General features: G+C 35.4%; 1 protein-coding gene and 1 long non-coding RNA gene across 7 annotated transcripts in view; one reads left to right on the forward strand and one right to left on the reverse strand.

The window, feature by feature from the left end:
• The window catches only part of LOC125778453 (uncharacterized), a 157,378-nt gene that overhangs the window by 61,049 nt on the left and 77,303 nt on the right, over positions 1-19,026 (forward strand). The window lies entirely within an intron of this gene.
• The window catches only part of LOC105227269 (zwei Ig domain protein zig-8), a 446,139-nt gene that overhangs the window by 32,378 nt on the left and 394,735 nt on the right, over positions 1-19,026 (reverse strand). For all 6 annotated transcript variants that reach the window (XM_049456152.1, XM_049456151.1, XM_049456149.1 and 3 more), the window contains one exon: positions 5,534-5,744. In XM_049456152.1, coding sequence (XP_049312109.1) covers positions 5,534-5,744 — 211 coding nt within the window. The remainder of the gene's footprint in view (positions 1-5,533; positions 5,745-19,026) is intronic.

Genomic DNA, 19,026 nt, shown 5'->3' on the forward strand with positions numbered 1-19,026 from the left:
ACGAATTCGTTTGAGTTCTATCTATTTGCCATTTCAGTTCAAACGGATTCCGTTTCCAGTAAAAATTGCATTTGAGACGACAATCATCAGGACACAAGAATAGTCGCTAGAAATGTATTGCATAAATTTGGAACTGCTATGTTTTTTACACGGCCAAAAATACGTGGCGATTTGGAAAACTATCTTCTCTGTACATTTACGCACCGGAACAGAAACCAAAAATATTGTTTATCAAGCTGCAAAGATGATAAATTTAACTTTATTTTCATTTCAAAACACATATGTAATTTTACGCAGGAAAACTGCTGCGGGGTCAGCTAATAACTTGATCTATCACAGGAATTAATTATGCTAAAAGTTTGCAAAAAGGGAAACATTTTTGTGGAATAAATGTACTTCCTGGATCAATATGAGTTGTATTTTAAAGTTACTCATGTTCTTTAATAGCAACATGCCAATGTGGACAAAATATGTTCAATCTTGAAGAAATTTGTTCTTATTTCTTGAAGACGATATACTCATATAAGAGCGCCTTGTTTACTTGATAAAATAAGTATTTTTTAAGCATTAAATTTTTACATGGTTTTCTTAAATTCGTGGGTACTTTGCGGTAATGAATGAAGAAAGTATATACATATGTGAACGTTTAAAAAGCTTGCTAGCAGTAACTTAAGTAAATAATTTCAGACTCAAATTTCAGAAAGACATGTCTAAGAGTTTCAAAAGGAATTTTCTTACATCTCACTGCACAGCAGAGAACCAGAGCGTATACATATCTAAGATTTTATGATCCCATGCGCATGTAAAGTACACTCGAATTGTCAATTCACGCTGTCATTTACAAGTTGACACAGACGCGTCAAATTTCATGACCTTGCCACGTTGCGCACATAAAGAAATTAAATGTCTAGCAGAAGTGAAGGGTGGCAAAGCAGCGAAACAGGTGTTACTGTGGTCTGAAGTGCGTTTTTCGGCGCTCAAAGATTGCGAGAAAAGTTGAAAACGTCATAAAAATATCGTCACACACACTCGCACGAAATCTATGTAAAATGTGTCGAAATCTAAAATGATGCGAATATTGCTTGCGACGACTTAATAAGGAGCAAGGTGCGCAGATAATTGCGTCACGACCCAGCGTGCGCCGCGGCGGAAATCAAAAGTGGAATGGAGATGGAAAGTGCGAAATAGCATAATTTTATGAGCCAAGCAAACCACTTGTGTTTGTAGTCAAGTATATATGTGTGTGAGTGCCTATGACTGTAAGGCACTACTAGCGAGTCGTTCATGGCGGCAGTGTGAAGTGATTTATGCAACAATATTGTGGTTGTGTTGCTACTTTACAAAACCATGAATGTGTGAGTGTATGAGTGCTTGAGGGGGCAACATCCGCACAAGCGCAAAAACAAAACGAAACAAAAAAGCAAAGTAAAACTTATGTTCAGCCATAAACTGCAAATGGCGCCCAAGGGAATCATCAAAATACAGAACAAGCGTACAACGAATTACGAAAAGAAAAAACAAAAACAAACGAAAATCGAAAGCAACCAAAACTCACGACTACAAACGTGCGCATATACCAAAAGTAGAGCACAAGCAACAACAAAATAACGGTAGCAACATTTTAGCGAAATGCAGGTGAAGAGGTGAATCATCGGATGCAGAAGATTGCCGATTGGCAAAAGTTGAGATACAACGTTGAAAAGTTACTGCAGCACTTGTGACTATCATTGCCCAGCTGGCTGCTCAACACGCCATCGCACCATCACCGCCACGCCAACATGCGTACAACATTATCGCTCACTTGTGCCGGCAGCCAGTGCGAAATGTATTTTCAGTGGAAAAAAAGTCACGCCATCAAGTGGTCAACAGCTGCACAAACAGCGTCTGAGCAATATGGCCAATAAACTGGCGGACTAACTGCCATTCGTCAAGCACTCTGCAGTTGCGTTGATGTGGCAGTTAGTTGGGGTTCAGTGTTCGGTGTTGGGGTCAACTGCCGCACCGACAGCATCATCTACAAACGGCTTTGCACACAGGCGGCGAACTCACACTCAACCACTCTGCCAGTAAGTTGACGCAGTGAGTGTTACACTTTATTAGCTGGCACTTTGACTCCTTTGCTATTCGCGTCATAGTCAACTCGCTTTGCTGGGCATCTAATCTATTAGCCACGGATATTCATACCAGGAACTGTGCTTAATGGCCAAGCAATTAATTCTGTTTCATTTTTTTCTTTGAATTCATATGACTTTTGAAATTCATGGATCTCGCAAGTACTTTTCTTACTTTTATTGTATTAATATAAAGCGTCCAAAGTTCTGCTGAATAGTTCAACGCTAGTAAATATTTCAAAGATTACATCATAACTGAGAGTTCTATATTCGCTCTTTGTGCTACTATTTTATATGAGGCGTAAGACACAGTAATAAAGTGGTATTCTTTGGTCGCCTCCCTGAATGGAATGAGCTCTCTGTAGATAAAAATCAACGAATTATTTTTCAGAAATTGCTACTGCTATTGTTGTGAATTTCAATTTAATTTTTGTGCTAAATTGGAACATTATTTTTTTTATTGCAGAAAAACCTCGCCTCTCTGAATGGAATGAGCTCTCTGTAGATAAAAATCAACCAATTATTAGAAGGGGATTAGGGTTTCAATGCAAAAAAAAACACTTTTTTTGCGAATTTATTTCTTAAATGTGGATTGAGTAATTTTATTCGAACTTTTTGTACATGATTGAGCATACTTTTGAAAATATAAGGTCATTTTTTCATCACTTTTTAGTTCATAAACCTTAGACGCGTTTTTCTCAAAACTACTTTTTCAAAGTCCGTATTCACTGTCATTTCAAAACTACTTGACCGCTTCATTAAAAAAAAATATATATATCAGAGATCGTTGGGTGGAAGATTTGATTATAATTTGACTAATTTTTCTTTGTCTTTTATTTTCAAATAATTTCCAGCCGAGTTATGATGAAAAAAAATTATCCTTTTCTCAAGACATTCTGGGGACGCTCTGTTACCGGCTTATGCCTCAGAATATAATTACTCAACCCTAACATCTTCCTTAAGCTTCTCAGTTTGCGTAGTACATCTTTCAGCATTTGGTGATTAGGCTTCATGCGGACACTAGTCGAAAAGCAGTATGCAAGTTAAGAAACTTTCAAACGTTGGTTTTCAAAAATAACCGTCACATATTCATAAAGTTGGCTATTCAAACTTTAAAAATTTCCGCGACAAAATAATTATTCTCAGAAACTTTTTATTTTTATTGAAAAAATTCCAAATTTCAAATCACTATGTTTAATCGCCTAATTAGGATAATCAAACTTGCAGAAATTTTTAAAGTTTGAAAAGTAAACTTTATGAATATGTGATGGTTATTTTTGAGAATCGAAAATTAGTTGGTAAAAATTTAGTTTGGATGAAAAAACGAAAATTCCTATGTTAAATGTATGGGGACATAAAAAAATAGCGTCCCCTTAGAGTTAAGGTACAGCGCCTGGCTTGAAGGAGGATTTTTTGTTTGTCAATCACTAACATTTGAGGGGGTAAGAGTTAAAAAAAAAATTAAAAATTTTTTAGAAGCACCCTAGTATACACTTAATAAACATTCTCTCAAATTTTTATATCGAAATTAGATTTATTACGGTCGCTGCAGCGTTTCTTTTGGAAAGGGAACAGAGTGGAGGTATAGCGACTCCAATCTTTAAATGCATTTTTCTCAGAATGGTGTCTTTTAAAACGGTTAGCACTCCTAAAGGAAGAGTTTTGAAGTTAATTGAATGAATTGATGAAAATTATTTTTTTATACACTGAATAGGGTATACCATTATTAAATAGAAATGATATCAATTTGAAATTTTAAACACGGCCTTTTTTATTCGGTATCAGATGCATATACCGTACAGCAACCATAGAAACTGAACGATAAAAATCTTGTCCGTGTATGAAAAACTTTTGTACTTCACAAGATATCCTGAAGAAATTTCGCTCGAATCATTGTCCAAGTCAACGACACAATTTGCGAAGAAAGAGTTTTTTTTTGAGTTTTGACAAAGCATCTTTTTGAAGTTTGGCTCTTCTTATTCTTATAATCTCCGAAGAAATTGCCATGCAAGCTAACCAATCAAAATAAAATTGTTGTATGTAAGTGTTCCTATTTGTGAACGGTATTATATATAATTTCAGTGCAGCCAAAGTTTTCTTGTTGGATAGTTTCAACATATATTTTTCTAGTTGTAAAGCAAGTTGTGGGTTCCTAAATCTACATCCAAATGGTAGAAGAATGCAAAATTTGAGTCAAAATCAAATCATTGTCAAAATCAGTAAAGTTTCAAATTATATGGGTCAGTCAGGTTCAGCAAGATTTAAATGTTTTTCTCTGAATTTATTTATTCGAATCGGAGAAAAATGCTACTCAGAAACTACTACATGTCTTCTCTTGAAATTTTAAAACTAGCTTCAGCGAAATATTATTTGGTAAAATGATAATGTTTTATCGTTAGTCCATATTACTATATCTCTTTTTTTTTAATTTCGTACTAATTTTTGGGTAAAAACTTTAACATATTTGGGTAAGTATTTCACTTTTTAAGCCTTTTTTCCGAATATTAGTATTTTCCTTATACACTCAAATACGATTATAAAGCCTTTCTCTTTTCGTGACTGCCAGAATTAAATACCAAACCTATGTAGTTTTTTTTAAAGTGGCATAAGCCTTTAAAGAAGCCCAGAGCAAGTTACGGTGTACACATGTAGGAATATTTCAAAGGAAAGATAACTTTTGTCACTTAGCAAGCGTATGTATTCGAGTCCAGGATTGTTGGAGGAGTATGAACATAAAACGATTGCTAGTTTTATTGCATTCTTTAGAGAGAATTATAGCGATTTTTTAATTGTAAATTATCTAAAATACTTTGCAAATTCAGTATTTGCAAATTTTCAAATATAGGATTTGTGTTCTTTTAATTTAAGACTAATTTATTGTTTATTTTAAGGCATAAAAAGGTGCAATATTAAATACCTTTTTAATTTTTTCAATTCACATATCCAAAACTTAATATTCCCACAATAACTAAAAGAAAAAATGCCATAGTTGTTGTCATTACATCATTCTTTACAATTAATGCCATTATTTATTTCACCCCCTAACTGCCAAAACTTAACTGTGATAGGCATACTAAAAAGTATTTCAGAATAAATTCTCCAACTTCTTTCATTTACGCGCTCACCAATCCACCGTGTTGGACGGGACAAATGTGCGACGTGCTCGAGTTAACAATATTTATGAATAAAACGCCGAAATCAACATTCCAAACATTCGCCACCCCCACTAAACCAGCAATTTATCGTAACGTGTTATGCGACGCCACCTTTTGCCAACTACCCTAATAAAGCATCGAGTCATTTATCACTTGAGCAGTACGGGTCCGGCGTCAAAAGTACCACAACAACAAAGTAAAAATGCAAACAAAGCAAAACAAAAAACTAAAACAAAAAAATTTTGAGCAACACCTCATGTCACTTACCCACTATATTCAGATAGACGGAATGCCCAATCGGTGGTGTTGTTGATATTTGACACTCATAGATGCCCGAGTCTTTGCGTTGTGCGTAGCGTATACGTAACGTCCAATCCTCGGCATGCGGCGAATGCATCGCTTCGAAGCGTTGATCCGACGTGTAGGTGTAACGACCGACTGTCAGCAGGTGAATGTCACGATGACGCACCCAAGAGACCTGAAAAGAGGAAAAGTAAAAAAAAGTGGGAAACATGAATGAATGGCGAAATTTTGTTCAGTTTACGAAAACAAAAAGTACAAGTATGGGTGCAGGCAGAGAAATATATATTCTAGATCATATGTATGTGTGTGTATGTTTGCTTACACATACAAAGAGAGAAGATTAAAAGCTTTCGCTACGGGATTGACTGCTGCAAGTGGGCATAACGAGTTAGTAACCAGAGTGGCAGTTGGCATACACACTTTTTCGTATGTATGTATATATGTATGCTTGTTTGTGTCAGCGTTGTTGATGTGCTTCAAATGCTAATTTTCTACATCACTCTTTTCCTTATTCCATTTTCCCTCTTTACTCAACTTTCACACACACACACATAAATACAAACTCACACATGTCTTTTATTTGCCATTTGCGTGCGTGTATGTGGCACTCGTGTGCTCTTGTGACAAATTGCAGACGGATTATACAGGTGACATTCGCCTCTTGGGCACTTCACAGTTTCTATGACTTTTCCCCTAAGAGCACTGAAGCGCTGCACTGAGCGGGTGGCTATCAGCAACAATTTGCTCTGCAAAATTATTATATTTTCGGTTGAAAAGTTTTGGGTGGGAAATTGCAAACTTTCAGAGCTTTGGAACTATTCGTTGTGCGCGTTAACTAATATTTAAGTTGTCATAACTCATGAGTTGTAAATCAGAGGGATTATGTTTTAATGTAATCGCGTTAATCGGATTTGTGGGTCAAGTTGAAAATATTGCTTTGAATGATGCTTGCGTGCATATTTGGTCAAAGTTCTGTCACACAAATGGTAATATTAAAATAGCAATACAAAAACTGACACCAAAGTGAATCAATGTGAATAGTTTTTTACCATAATAAAGGGTGATTTTTTAAGAGCTTGATAACTTTTTTTTAAAAAAAAAACGCATAAAATTTGCAAAATCTCATCGGTTCTTTATTTGAAACGTTAGATTGGTTCATGACATTTACTTTTTGAAGATAATTTCATTTAAATGTTGACCGCGGCTGCGTCTTAGGTGGTCCATTCGGAAGTCCAATTTTGGGCAACTTTTTCGAGCATTTCGGCCGGAATAGCCCGAATTTCTTCGGAAATGTTGTCTTCCAAAGCTGGAATAGTTGCTGGCTTATTTCTGTAGACTTTAGACTTGACGTAGCCCCACAAAAAATAGTCTAAAGGCGTTAAATCGCATGATCTTGGTGGCCAACTTACGGGTCCATTTCTTGAGATGAATTGTTGTCCGAAGTTTTCCCTCAAAATGGCCATAGAATCGCGAGCTGTGTGGCATGTAGCGCCATCTTGTTGAAACCACATGTCAACCAAGTTCAGTTCTTCCATTTTTGGCAACAAAAAGTTTGTTAGCATCGAACGATAGCGATCGCCATTCACCTTAACGTTGCGTCCAACAGCATCTTTGAAAAAATACGGTCCAATGATTCCACCAGCGTACAAACCACACCAAACAGTGCATTTTTCGGGATGCATGGGCAGTTCTTGAACGGCTTCTGGTTGCTCTTCACCCCAAATGCGGCAATTTTGCTTATTTACGTAGCCATTCAACCAGAAATGAGCCTCATCGCTGAACAAAATTTGTCGATAAAAAAGCGCGAAACACATTTCGAACCGAACACTGATTTTGGTAATAAAATTCAATGATTTGCAAGCGTTGCTCGTTAGTAAGTCTATTCATGATGAAATGTCAAAGCATACTGAGCATCTTTCTCTTTGACACCATGTCTGAAATCCCACGTGATCTGTCAAATACTAATGCATGAAAATCCTAACCTCAAAAAAATCACCCGTTATAACAATTTAAATATGCGGTTGTCTATTAGATTATTAATTTTTAGACAATTTTTTTATCTCTGATATCCTAAAATCGCATAATTTATGAAAAGTACTATATATTATGTTGAGGCGTAAACTGGTTTTGGTGCAATAGTGGTTTAGTATCATTAAAAAAATTAAGTTTCCATATAAATAACACCTGAAAATGTTTGGCTTGAAAAAAATTTTTGACATAAAAAAGTTTTTTTTTTTTTTTAAACAACACACATAGGGCTTTGTAAGTTTTATTAGGACATATAATTTGTTACAAAATGTTTCTCTGCGCAAATATCCCTGACAAACAGCCTTTTAAGTAAAGAGGTGGGAAAAGGAATGATAATTAAATATACCAGATTGTTTAATAAAACAAAAGGACAATTTTTTGATTCAAAATACATTTTATTATTTAGTATAATCTCTCTGAACATTAATACACTTGCTCCAACGATCCACCAATCTGTGCATCCCGTCCTTGAAGTAAGAATCCGGAAGGTCTGTAAAATACGCTTCAATAGCCGTTATGGCATCTTCCTTTGATGAAAATGAAATCTGGTGGACACGGTGGATGCTCCAACAATTCGAACTTTATTTTATGAATTTTAGCCATTGTCAAAATGCTCTTGTGAAACGGTGCATTGTCCTGATGAAATAGCATTTTTTTTTTCTGCCAAACAGGTCTTTTTTCACCATTTTTTTTTTTTTTCAACTGGTCCAAAAGTTTGCAATAATATTCAAAACTAATTGTTTTACCAGTTTGTAAGTAATCCACAAATTTCCTTTCGCATCCTAAACAACTGATGCCATAACCTTCTTGGCCGATTTCCGGACACGAACTCGTTCCCACCACTCTTTAGCCTCTTGTTTTGATTCAGGATCATGGTGATAGACCCAAGTCTCATCCATAGTGATGAATCGACGCACAAAATCCACTTTATCCTTTTTAAAACGCTCCAAATGTTGCTGAGAAAGTCGCATTCGAATGTGTTTTTGTTCCATTGTTAGCGAATGCGGCACCCATTGTGCACACAGCTTTCTAAAACCCAAAATTTCACTTAAAATATGGCTCACACTGCCTAATGAGATGTGTAGAGCCTCTACTAAATCTCTCTCAGTCAATCGACGATCTTCCAAAACCAACGCATATTGACGAAGCCATTTAACCAGAAATAAACCGCATCGCTGAAGGCTGAAGATCATTTTTCGATGAAAATCCAGATTATTTGCAAGTTTTTGGCACTTCTCTGTCTCAGTGGTACGGGAATATTTGGTACTGTGCCTGCGGATTAAGATTTTTTCGCTAAACGTTGTTGACAGGACGATTTAATAATTTCGACTCTATGTTGGATCGTAAATCTTTCCATGATGAAATGGCAAACCTTCCTGAAGAGTAGTATCAAAAGGGCGAGGAAAAAATAAGACGTCGTTTGCTGTCTCTTCGGTCTATGAAAATACCCGATAACAAATGTTATCAGCTACTTTGGAAGCGAGGCTAGCTAATCGAAAATGCTGTAGCCTTTGTCTGCACAGTTGCATCTGTTCTGACTTGAAACGTGTTCGAAAAAGTAATAAATTGCACCGATTTATCGTCTTAATGAAAATAATGATGATTAGTGCGCATTGATTATATTGTTTCAATGAGTATTCCAACTGTTGTTGTAAGCCCAGGGAATGAGTTTGGTCGAAGGGATGGAAGAACAGGTTTCATGGTGATGGTTCTTGTTGTCTTTAAACAATATTTTTAATAAATAAATAATAATAATAATAAATAAATGAAGTATATAATGTAATAATATAAGAGTTTAAAATTCTATAAAACCATAGTCTAATTACTTCTGTTTTTTTCTCCAAAACCCAGCAAACCAGATTCAGTAATTTATGTAAACTAAACTGCTACATTCTAAAAAAGCATAAATATTTTTGAGATCCTAACGCTTAAATTGAGCGTGATTTCCCATTTCTTCACAAGAGAAACCGTATGAAAATAAATATAAAATTGAAGGAATAAAAACCCAAAATATGAAATTTTTACAGAGCAGGCTCAACTGCTGCAACCTTAGTATATGGCATATAAATATAGAGCACAGGAGCGTCAGTATGTGCCACAACAAAGTAAAGCTTAGAGATTACAGTAAATATTTATTTTCTCTGCCTCATCCTATTCCCCGAAATTCGGTTTGCTTTATTTGCCATAATTGAATTTTAAGACCTGCGGCAACAAGAAAAATATTACAGACATTGCAATGCATTTAACCTACATACTTACATACACTCGCACATATGTATGTATGTATGTAATTTTTCAAAGTTTATTTATGACTAAAATATCTCCAATATAGTGGAGTTCAAAAATATGACAGAGCATAATACAAGGTATTCGATAAATATCTGGATGAACATCTGTTGACAATGATAAAATAATGAATTACGAAATATTTCACTACTTCAGAGAGTTACTAAATAAAAATATATCAAGCAAGATACTGCAAATTTTTTTAACTCCACTGTACTATATGGTTGTTATTAAGGCCATAGAAAGAGAAATAAAAAAACGATTTCAACAACGTTATCTTTCCCATTGGCGCCAATATTTAATTTGCGAATCCATGCCAGATTCGTGTACTCAGTGAAATAAATATTTTTACTTTTGAGATTTACTTCAAAATCTTATTAATGTAATTTTTCTTCGTTAGATATTATTTTAGTTTCTTTTTTATTTCGAACTCTCTTTTTTTGCTTCGAACTTGATTGCTCTTCTACTACTTCATTTTATGTCTTCAGCAAACACATTTTGTTGTCTGAGCATTTGCCATTTCTCTTTCCCTTTTTTGCCTGCATCTTCCGCCATCTACAGTCCTTTTTGTAATTTTTGTCATTTGGCAAACGGCCAATATTTTCCAGCGACTCGTTCTTCCGCGCCTAAAATCACTATGTCGGCGCCAATTTTCGCCATTTGCCCTCCGCTTGAGCCCTTTTTTTCTCATTTGTTTTTATATGCTCGTGTCACTTTAGGCATTTCAGCCGTCTGATTGTTGTGTTTTTCTCTTCCTGTATCGCTTGTCAGGCTGCTACTTCTACTACCTAATCACTGCTGATGATCATAATTATGCTTAATTGCGCAATTACTAGCAATAACGGTTGTAATCTCCGCCGCACACATACATAAGTTCTACACTGAGATTGGCCAATTTGAGATGGCAAAAAGTTGGCAAACAATTTGCAAGCGAGCGAGATTTGTATTTGCCTTGCAAGTGATACAATGTTTTGGTAATTTCAATAATTGTAATTCGCTCGTGACTTCGCTTGAGGGGTACACAAGTTGAACTGTTGTGTTTTTAGTGCACACGTGTATAAAATCCATACATAGGTTTTGGAATGTATAATTGTTTTCTATGCTTAAGTTATGGATATGGCGGAAGTGATTAGCAAAAGAAAAATATTGCATATAATTTCAATAATGATTACTGCTTTATATTGGTATTTATAATCGTCTTAAAGCTAAGCTCTTATGTTATTTGAGGAACGCATACAATTTTTGGAAATTTTCGAAACAAAACAAAATGTTATGCTCATGGAGATCTGTATAAATCTTTATTAATTTGGCTGATTTATACAACTTTTCTAGAAATTGAAGCAAAATAATGATATTTCATAAATCTGGTTACGCCAAGGTTTCACCCGATTTCATTTATTTTCGACGCAAAGCCAACTGTGATAAAGAAAAACATGACCGCTTAATAAGTCAAAAATGTCACACATCTAAGTATAAAACAGGTTTACAGTGATTTTGTGACTTTAATTTTAGAGGATGTTTCTTGCTAATTTTGGGCTCTTTAAACCGAAAATTATAGTAAAAATTGTGTAATACGTAGAATTCTTTGGGTTAGTCAAGCGCTGCTGGGGTTAAATCAAAAAAAAAAAAATGGAAAATTTTTTTACTCAAATTCGTAATCAGGATACTTAAAATTCCCCACAGAGGTCTGTGAACATCAGTCAAAATTTTTTCCTTTAGATTTGTTTAGTAGTGTAATTAAGTAAATGGTATAAAGTTAACCTAATAATCGAAATATATGAGCTGTATTGGAGCTAGGGCAGGCCCTGAAAGAATTTTACAAATTTTTAGCATAAGACTACTTCTTTGTCAGAAAGTTAAGTCAGTTTTCTCACGCTATTTTATAAAGTAACCGATATTTTTGACGTAAAAGCAGCCGTAGAAACTGAGACCTTCTATTCAGTATATCGTTTTTATATGAGAGCCACAATATAAATGCATTTTTTGCAGTTTCACGATACCTTCAATGGCGTTTTTTACCCTATACTGGGTGTATTAAAACTATCCTAAAGTTTATTACGCCAAAAAATAAACGCCGATTTAGCTCTGTCCATCTATCTCTCCTTCCGTATATAATCGAACTAGCCTCTTAGTTTTGTTTCGGAACCGCTCACAAGGGGCCAGCACAACATATATGTAGCTAGCAAGTCCTTGTATGGATAACTTTCTTATATGAAAAAGTATCTGTACAAAATTTGGAATGAATTATGGTCTCCGAAAATATTGTTCAGTTTACGCCACTATAACATATAGCTACCATTTAAACAGAACGATCGACATAAAAATAACGATTTTCATAAAAGTTCGTTTTTCCGTATTAAAAAAACTATTAATTTTGTAAGCAATATAAAATTCGGGGGACGGTCAAGGATCTTGAATACCAGTTAAGTGAGATTAAACTGTTTGGCTCTCACGCCATACATATGTACATAGACCGACAAGCCTTTCTCTTTTCAGAATGTCAACGCTTTTTGTCAAGTTTAATTGTGATTTAATATCTAATAATATCTAATTCTAATAGCTCCTTTATATCTACCATAAGCCAAGTTCTAGATAAGGTCTAACAAAAGCAGAGGAGATATTCCAACACGTCTCTCGTGCCTACTTTCATGCATTTTCCACATGTGTCGTTGCTATTATTACTCATATGGCTTGCTTGTGGTTGTGAGTAGGTCAAAAGTCTTTTCAAAATGGTGTGATTAGAAATGCGTGCTTTTCTTCCGTCTCCTTGATCCCAATGTTCTCAAAGCCCTTCCAAAATTCTTATGTATTATTTTAAGCGACCTGCCTATCTCCTGAACTGGTGCGGTAGCCAAATGGATGGTTCTTTTGGTAATCTTATCAGCTACCATATTTTGTTTCCTGGGACACTATTGAGGGTTGGGACCCAGTATATATGCAGCCGACTTCCGACAGTCACTATATGTATCTGTTGCCTCCCTGCTTTTAAAGACATTCTTTGACACAATGCGATGTGATGTTATTGGTTTAAATCGGGCTTGGTTATCGATGTTCATATTCACATTCTTCATGTCGTTTCCAGCGTAATTAGCTACCTCAGCATCCTTCCTGACAACAAAGACTGCTGCCTGTAGATTATACAGTATTTCGTTCAAAGGGTACCCTGTAATCTAGTTAGGCGCAATAGATCCCGACAGCCATTATTTACTTAAGTCCACTGTAAATATTATTATTATTATTTTTATTTTCAAATTATTATACTCCTAAAATTTAAAAATCTTTAATTTAACTCAAATCGTGTAGATTCAACAAAAAAGAAATTTAATTAAACAGCCCCGCAAATAATGATGATTCGATAATTTCGCAGTAATTATGTAATTACTTTATTTAGAAATTTCCGCCTCGTACAAATGAACAGCTAACAGTAACTGTAACCTTAAATAACGGTGCTAATCATCGAATGAACTTTTCAAATTATTGATTGCGTGCGATTGCCATATTATTTCGCTTGTTTAGCCGCTAGGCTTTATTAATTTGAGGCGTATAATTCTGCTGAAAATATGCTACAATTAAAAAAAATAGCAGCGAAACAAAAAATAGCAACAACAACGGCAGGAAGCGCGAATCAGTCGCTTTGCATGTTGTAAACAACAATTATCACAAATTGGCAGCAAACATGCGCCAAATCGTTCATCAATAATGTAAATGCACTGTAATTGCGCTAATTAAATGCGTGTGTGTGTGTGTATATTCATGTGCATGTGTGTGTATGCTAGAGAGAGCATTTTCCGTTACATAGAATTGTGCTTTTTCACTGCTTCACTAATTCAACTACAAACTGTTTTATGGTTTCTACTTTGTCAGTGGCCAAGTGCTTGTAGGAGGGGGGAGGGAGGAGCGGAATAGCTGTTAATAGTGTATTGTTGAACGCTAAATTTCGTTTAGTCAACTGTTCAGGTTAAACGTGTTGCAAACGAGGATTTAATGAAGCAACTTTTTGCCGAGTGATTAAATAAAGTTGTTAGGTAAACAAAAAAAAAAAAACACAAAAAAATTGTTTATTTTTGTTGAGGGGAATTAAAAGCAGATTTATTGGAGAGAATATTACAGCTAGTTGTTCATTTAATTAGAATTAATGGTATTTAATACTGTGTAATCTCAGTTGATGTAGCATTTTGAAAAGAGGATTAAAATTACAAAATTCGATAGCTAACTGTTTAACATTATTTAACCTCGAGCTCTGGACTTTTGAATGAAATTTTGACTTGAATTTCGACCTTAGTACGCTGTTGTCGGCTAGCTCCTCGACCATTGCTTATTGATTGGCTGAAACCTTCTATTTAATATACCCAAAAAAAATTATCTAAAAGCGTCATCTTGGCAACCTTTTGACTATGCCTAATTTTCGAAGCTAACGGGTCGTCCAACTTTGCACGCAATGTGTCCATGGTTAGACGTGAAACACTAGGCGGCTCAATGTCTTGTTGAAAATGGAGATCGTCATATTCCGGGAGAAAAGTAGGTCAACTTCATGCTACAATGATCGCTATTGATGCTAACGGAAATATTGATATTGTATTTTTTTTTTAAATACACACTATTTGTTTAGGAAATTCAAATGTTTTTTTTTTATTTTTTTTAGTGTTAAGTACTCGTACAATCGATATATCTAAGTTCTGAATACAATACAATGGCCTCCACGACTTCTTTGGCAGGAATACTTTTTCCACTTAATAAAAACATGTTTTGAAAACCACCTTTAATACTGACTTCTAGAGCTTAAAGTCTGGTTTTTTGCTAAACACCAACGATTTCAAGTAACTCCTAAAGAAGTAGTCTAAAAGTGTTAAATCCTAACTTCTACAAAGCCGTTCAATGTCACAATTTCTTCAAATAATCGAATCTCCAAGCTTTTCTTGCAATAATTCGGTTGTTATACGTGCTGTGTGGTACGTAAGCCCGTCTTGTTGAAACCAGCAGTTGTCAAAATGTCAAATGACGATACCATCAGACCAAAAACCACATCAAACTGTCAATTAAGGGGAATGTAGTGGTTGTTCATGAATGATTTTTGGATGTTCTCCGTATCAAAATCAACAGTTTTGGTTATTTATCGCACAAAATAGGGACCTCATTGAAGAAAATGATTTTCTTATAAAAATCGTTATCAAGTTGGTCCAAAGCAAAATCACACAATGCACGACGTTTACGGTGGTCCAACGCCCTCAGTTCTTGTTTGAGAATAATTTTGTTTGGATGCAAGCCCAAATTCATTCTCAAAGGCGGCCAGGTTGGGGTTTGAGACAGTCCTAATTTTTGAGCACGTTTTGGAATTGACAAACTGCGGTCTCCAGCAACACTTGCCTAAACATTGCTGTTGTTGTTGATTTTCATTACATCGAGCGGTTCCTTGTCTTATTGACACTTGCGCATTATGTTAAGAAAATGTATGCTCAAAATTTTGAACAATTCGACAAATCACGAATTATTAAGAATGATTATTTTGATATTTAAATTTAATAATTTGTAAACGTTGTTCTAGCGTATACCTTTCCAGGAAGAAATTGTAATTCGCGGTTGACTTCTTTCTGCATTGGCGGCCTTCAAAAAATAACCTTGGCCGATCCAACACCAGGGTAGACATTAGTCCTTTCACGTCCGACTTGCCTCTGCATTACTGAATACAATGAAAACAAAAATTACAGATCAATACATATTAAGAATGGCCGAAACCAAAATTAGAAATCATATAATTCGTATTGAAATTCCGGTACTAAGTATAACGAATTTTGTACCTGAAAAAGTGAATTGAGTCAAAAGAGACATTGAACGAGGATTTTGCGATTCTACTTGAACGCTTAAAAAAGAAGTCCTTTTTTCATCGGGTTGTGACTAGTGATGAAATATGAATCATGCAACTCTAAACGCACAGAATCATATGTCAAACCTGGTCAACCACGCATTTCAAACTCAAATCTCATGATCTGTATTTGATGGGATTAGAAGAACATGCACCATTTTGAGCTTCTAAAACCAGGTAAAACCAGAAATGGGTAACTCTAGCAATAACAGCTCATCGAGTTGCGGCTAGACACGAGACAATAATTTTCCATCATGACAGTGCTCATACTCCTCTATCAACACCCGTTAAAAACTATTTGGAAAACATTGGCATGAAAGCATTGCCTCATCAGACTTAGAGCCCAGACTTTGCCTCTTCTGACTAATATTTGCTCTGGTCTTGGCGTCTAAGCCGCCGCAGTTATTTTGGGGTGGAATCCACAAATTGTCAGAGAGATGGGAAATAATATATCGTAGGATGGGCAACACTTTCAGCATTCAGCATTCAGCAAGAAAAAAAAACGGAAAAACAAAGTTTTCGACCGAGTATGAGTGGGAAAGGCATGATGGAGAAAGCCAGGGCCAAAGTATGTGAGGAAGCATTTGATATTAAAACCAATTTTTAGCTGTTAATTTTATAGAAAATAGCTTGGATTCGATTTTTCAGATTTCTTTTGTATGAAAATATAGCTTATTTAAGAGGAAAATATATCTTGTTACGCTATCTAAAATACCTAAAACTGTTTGCGCTATGTACATACACATTTTCTTAATAATGTTCAATCAAAAGTATACAATCCACTTGATATACCTACTTTCCTAAACGTCCATTTTTTACTTGTTAGGCGTTTCTGTGGAACTATATTTGTTTGCTTTTCTCGTGCAAATAATTTCAAATTTTGATTGTTCTGCACTTACATGCGCCACATTAACTGGCAATTTTCACAGCAGTACCCGCCCACTACTCGCTCACTTTCCGCCCACATACCCAACACGCATAATTCTTGTTGATTTTCTTAAGCATTGAAGAGTCCACTGTTAATATTGATTATTTCGTCGAGAATCCCAAAGCTTCCTTTGCTTTTATTAACTTTTCCCACGCCACATGCTGCTGTTCTCTTAATCCTACTGCCACTTCCTACTTTTCCAAAACATTCTCGAAATTATGGTATCGTTTTATCTTCTTTTGTGCTAATTCTTTTATGTGTTTTGTTGTGGTTTCTGCTTTATTTTTGTGTGTTTTCCGTTAATATTTGTTTGTTTATTTTTCCATCGCTTTTGTTATTGTTTATGGCTTATTATTAATATTACGAGCATTATTTTGTTGGTTTTATTTTGCGGAGTGAAAGTGTGAAAGTTTAAGCGGTCAACCGCAAAGCCACTGTTGCGGACGCTGAATCTCTAGGTGGCTAAGCAGCGACGAATTGAATTGTGTGTGACCGACAAGCAGCTGTCGACCTTTGATTCCATTGTGCTCCAAATAAGCACACAAACACATTAACTTATATTTAGGCGAGTAAGCTAGCAAGAAGGATATAACTGTCTCCTTTAATAAATCTTATGACCGAATTGTTTTGCTCTTTCCATTCCTCTGTTTTTTCTCACTTTCTTCATGCGAGTTCACGAGTACCCATTCCATTGGTCCTCTCAAGCTATAAACCAACGCAATTGTTAGCTTTAATGGAATTTATTGGGTAAATATTTGTTGTGCCGAAGGAAATTGTTTGCGAAATATTCTTTTTTATGCTAGACTTGTCTTTGAAGAGTAATCTTGAATTCTATGAAGAGAATATTTAAGCACATGTGGGTCTCCATTTGCACTGTTTGTTGTTTCTCAATATAAGCAGTTTCTTTGGTGGTTAAATTTCACATATCTTTTGCCCGAATAGTGTTCGTTAAAAATTTTTTGCTTCGGACTGGGGTCGAGTAGTAGATAAGTAGAAGATACATATATTTAAAAATATCTTTTAAATTATTACTGTGTATTTTTTCAAGCATTAGGGGAACCAAAATCATTTATTTATAACGGGTGATTTTTTTGAGGTTAGGATTTTCATGCATTAGTATTTGACAGATCACGTGGGATTTCAGACATGGTGTCAAAGAGAAAGATGCTCAGTATGCTTTGACATTTCATCATGAATAGACTTACTAACGAGCAACGCTTGCAAATCATTGAATTTTATTACCAAAATCAGTGTTCGGTTCGAAATGTGTTTCGCGCGCGTGTTTTGTTCAGCGATGAGGCTCATTTCTGGTTGAATGGCTACGTAAATAAGCAAAATTGCCGCATTTGGGGTGAAGAGCAACCAGAAGCCGTTCAAGAACTGCCCATGCATCCCGAAAAATGCACTGTTTGGTGTGGTTTGTACGCTGGTGGAATCATTGGACCGTATTTTTTCAAAGATGCTGTTGGACGCAACGTTACGGTGAATGGCGATCGCTATCGTTCGATGCTAACAAACTTTTTGTTGCCAAAAATGGAAGAACTGAACTTGGTTGACATGTGGTTTCAACAAGATGGCGCTACATGCCACACAGCTCGCGATTCTATGGCCATTTTGAGGGAAAACTTCGGACAACAATTCATCTCAAGAAATGGACCCGTAAGTTGGCCACCAAGATCATGCGATTTAACGCCTTTAGACTATTTTTTGTGGGGCTACGTCAAGTCTAAAGTCTACAGAAATAAGCCAGCAACTATTCTAGCTTTGGAAGACAACATTTCCGAAGAAATTCGGGCTATTCCGGCCGAAATGCTCGAAAAAATTGCCCAAAATTGGACTTTCCGAATGGACCACCTAAGACGCAGCCGCGGTCAACATTTAAATGAAATTATCTTTAAAAAGTAAATGTCATGAACCAATCTAACGTTTCAAATAAAGAACCGATGAGATTTTGCAAATTTTATGCGTTTTTTTTTTTAAAAAAAGTTATCAAGCTCTTAAAAAATCACCCTTTATATCAGTTGGCTCATATCATCTGTCTGATGATGATTTATAGCTTGATGAAATCTCCGCTAAACACAGGTTTATTTATATCATATCAAAGACTTCCCACCATACTTTCATAAAATCCTTAAAGATTAAGGTTCAGGTTAAAAAATGACATTAAGAATATTTCCATAAATAAAATGTTACTTTTAACCACAAGGTTTCAAAAATAGAGAAACATTCATAAAAAATCGACAAGAACTACAATTTCCGAATACTATATGGTAACGTACTCAAATGTTGAACAATACATTTTGAATATCTTTTTTATTCAGCTTTTGCCTGAACCCACACTGTAAAATACTGTTA

The sequence above is a fragment of the Bactrocera dorsalis genome, chromosome 4, assembly GCF_023373825.1.
Source record: "Bactrocera dorsalis isolate Fly_Bdor chromosome 4, ASM2337382v1, whole genome shotgun sequence".
NCBI classification, from domain to species: domain Eukaryota; kingdom Metazoa; phylum Arthropoda; class Insecta; order Diptera; family Tephritidae; genus Bactrocera; species Bactrocera dorsalis.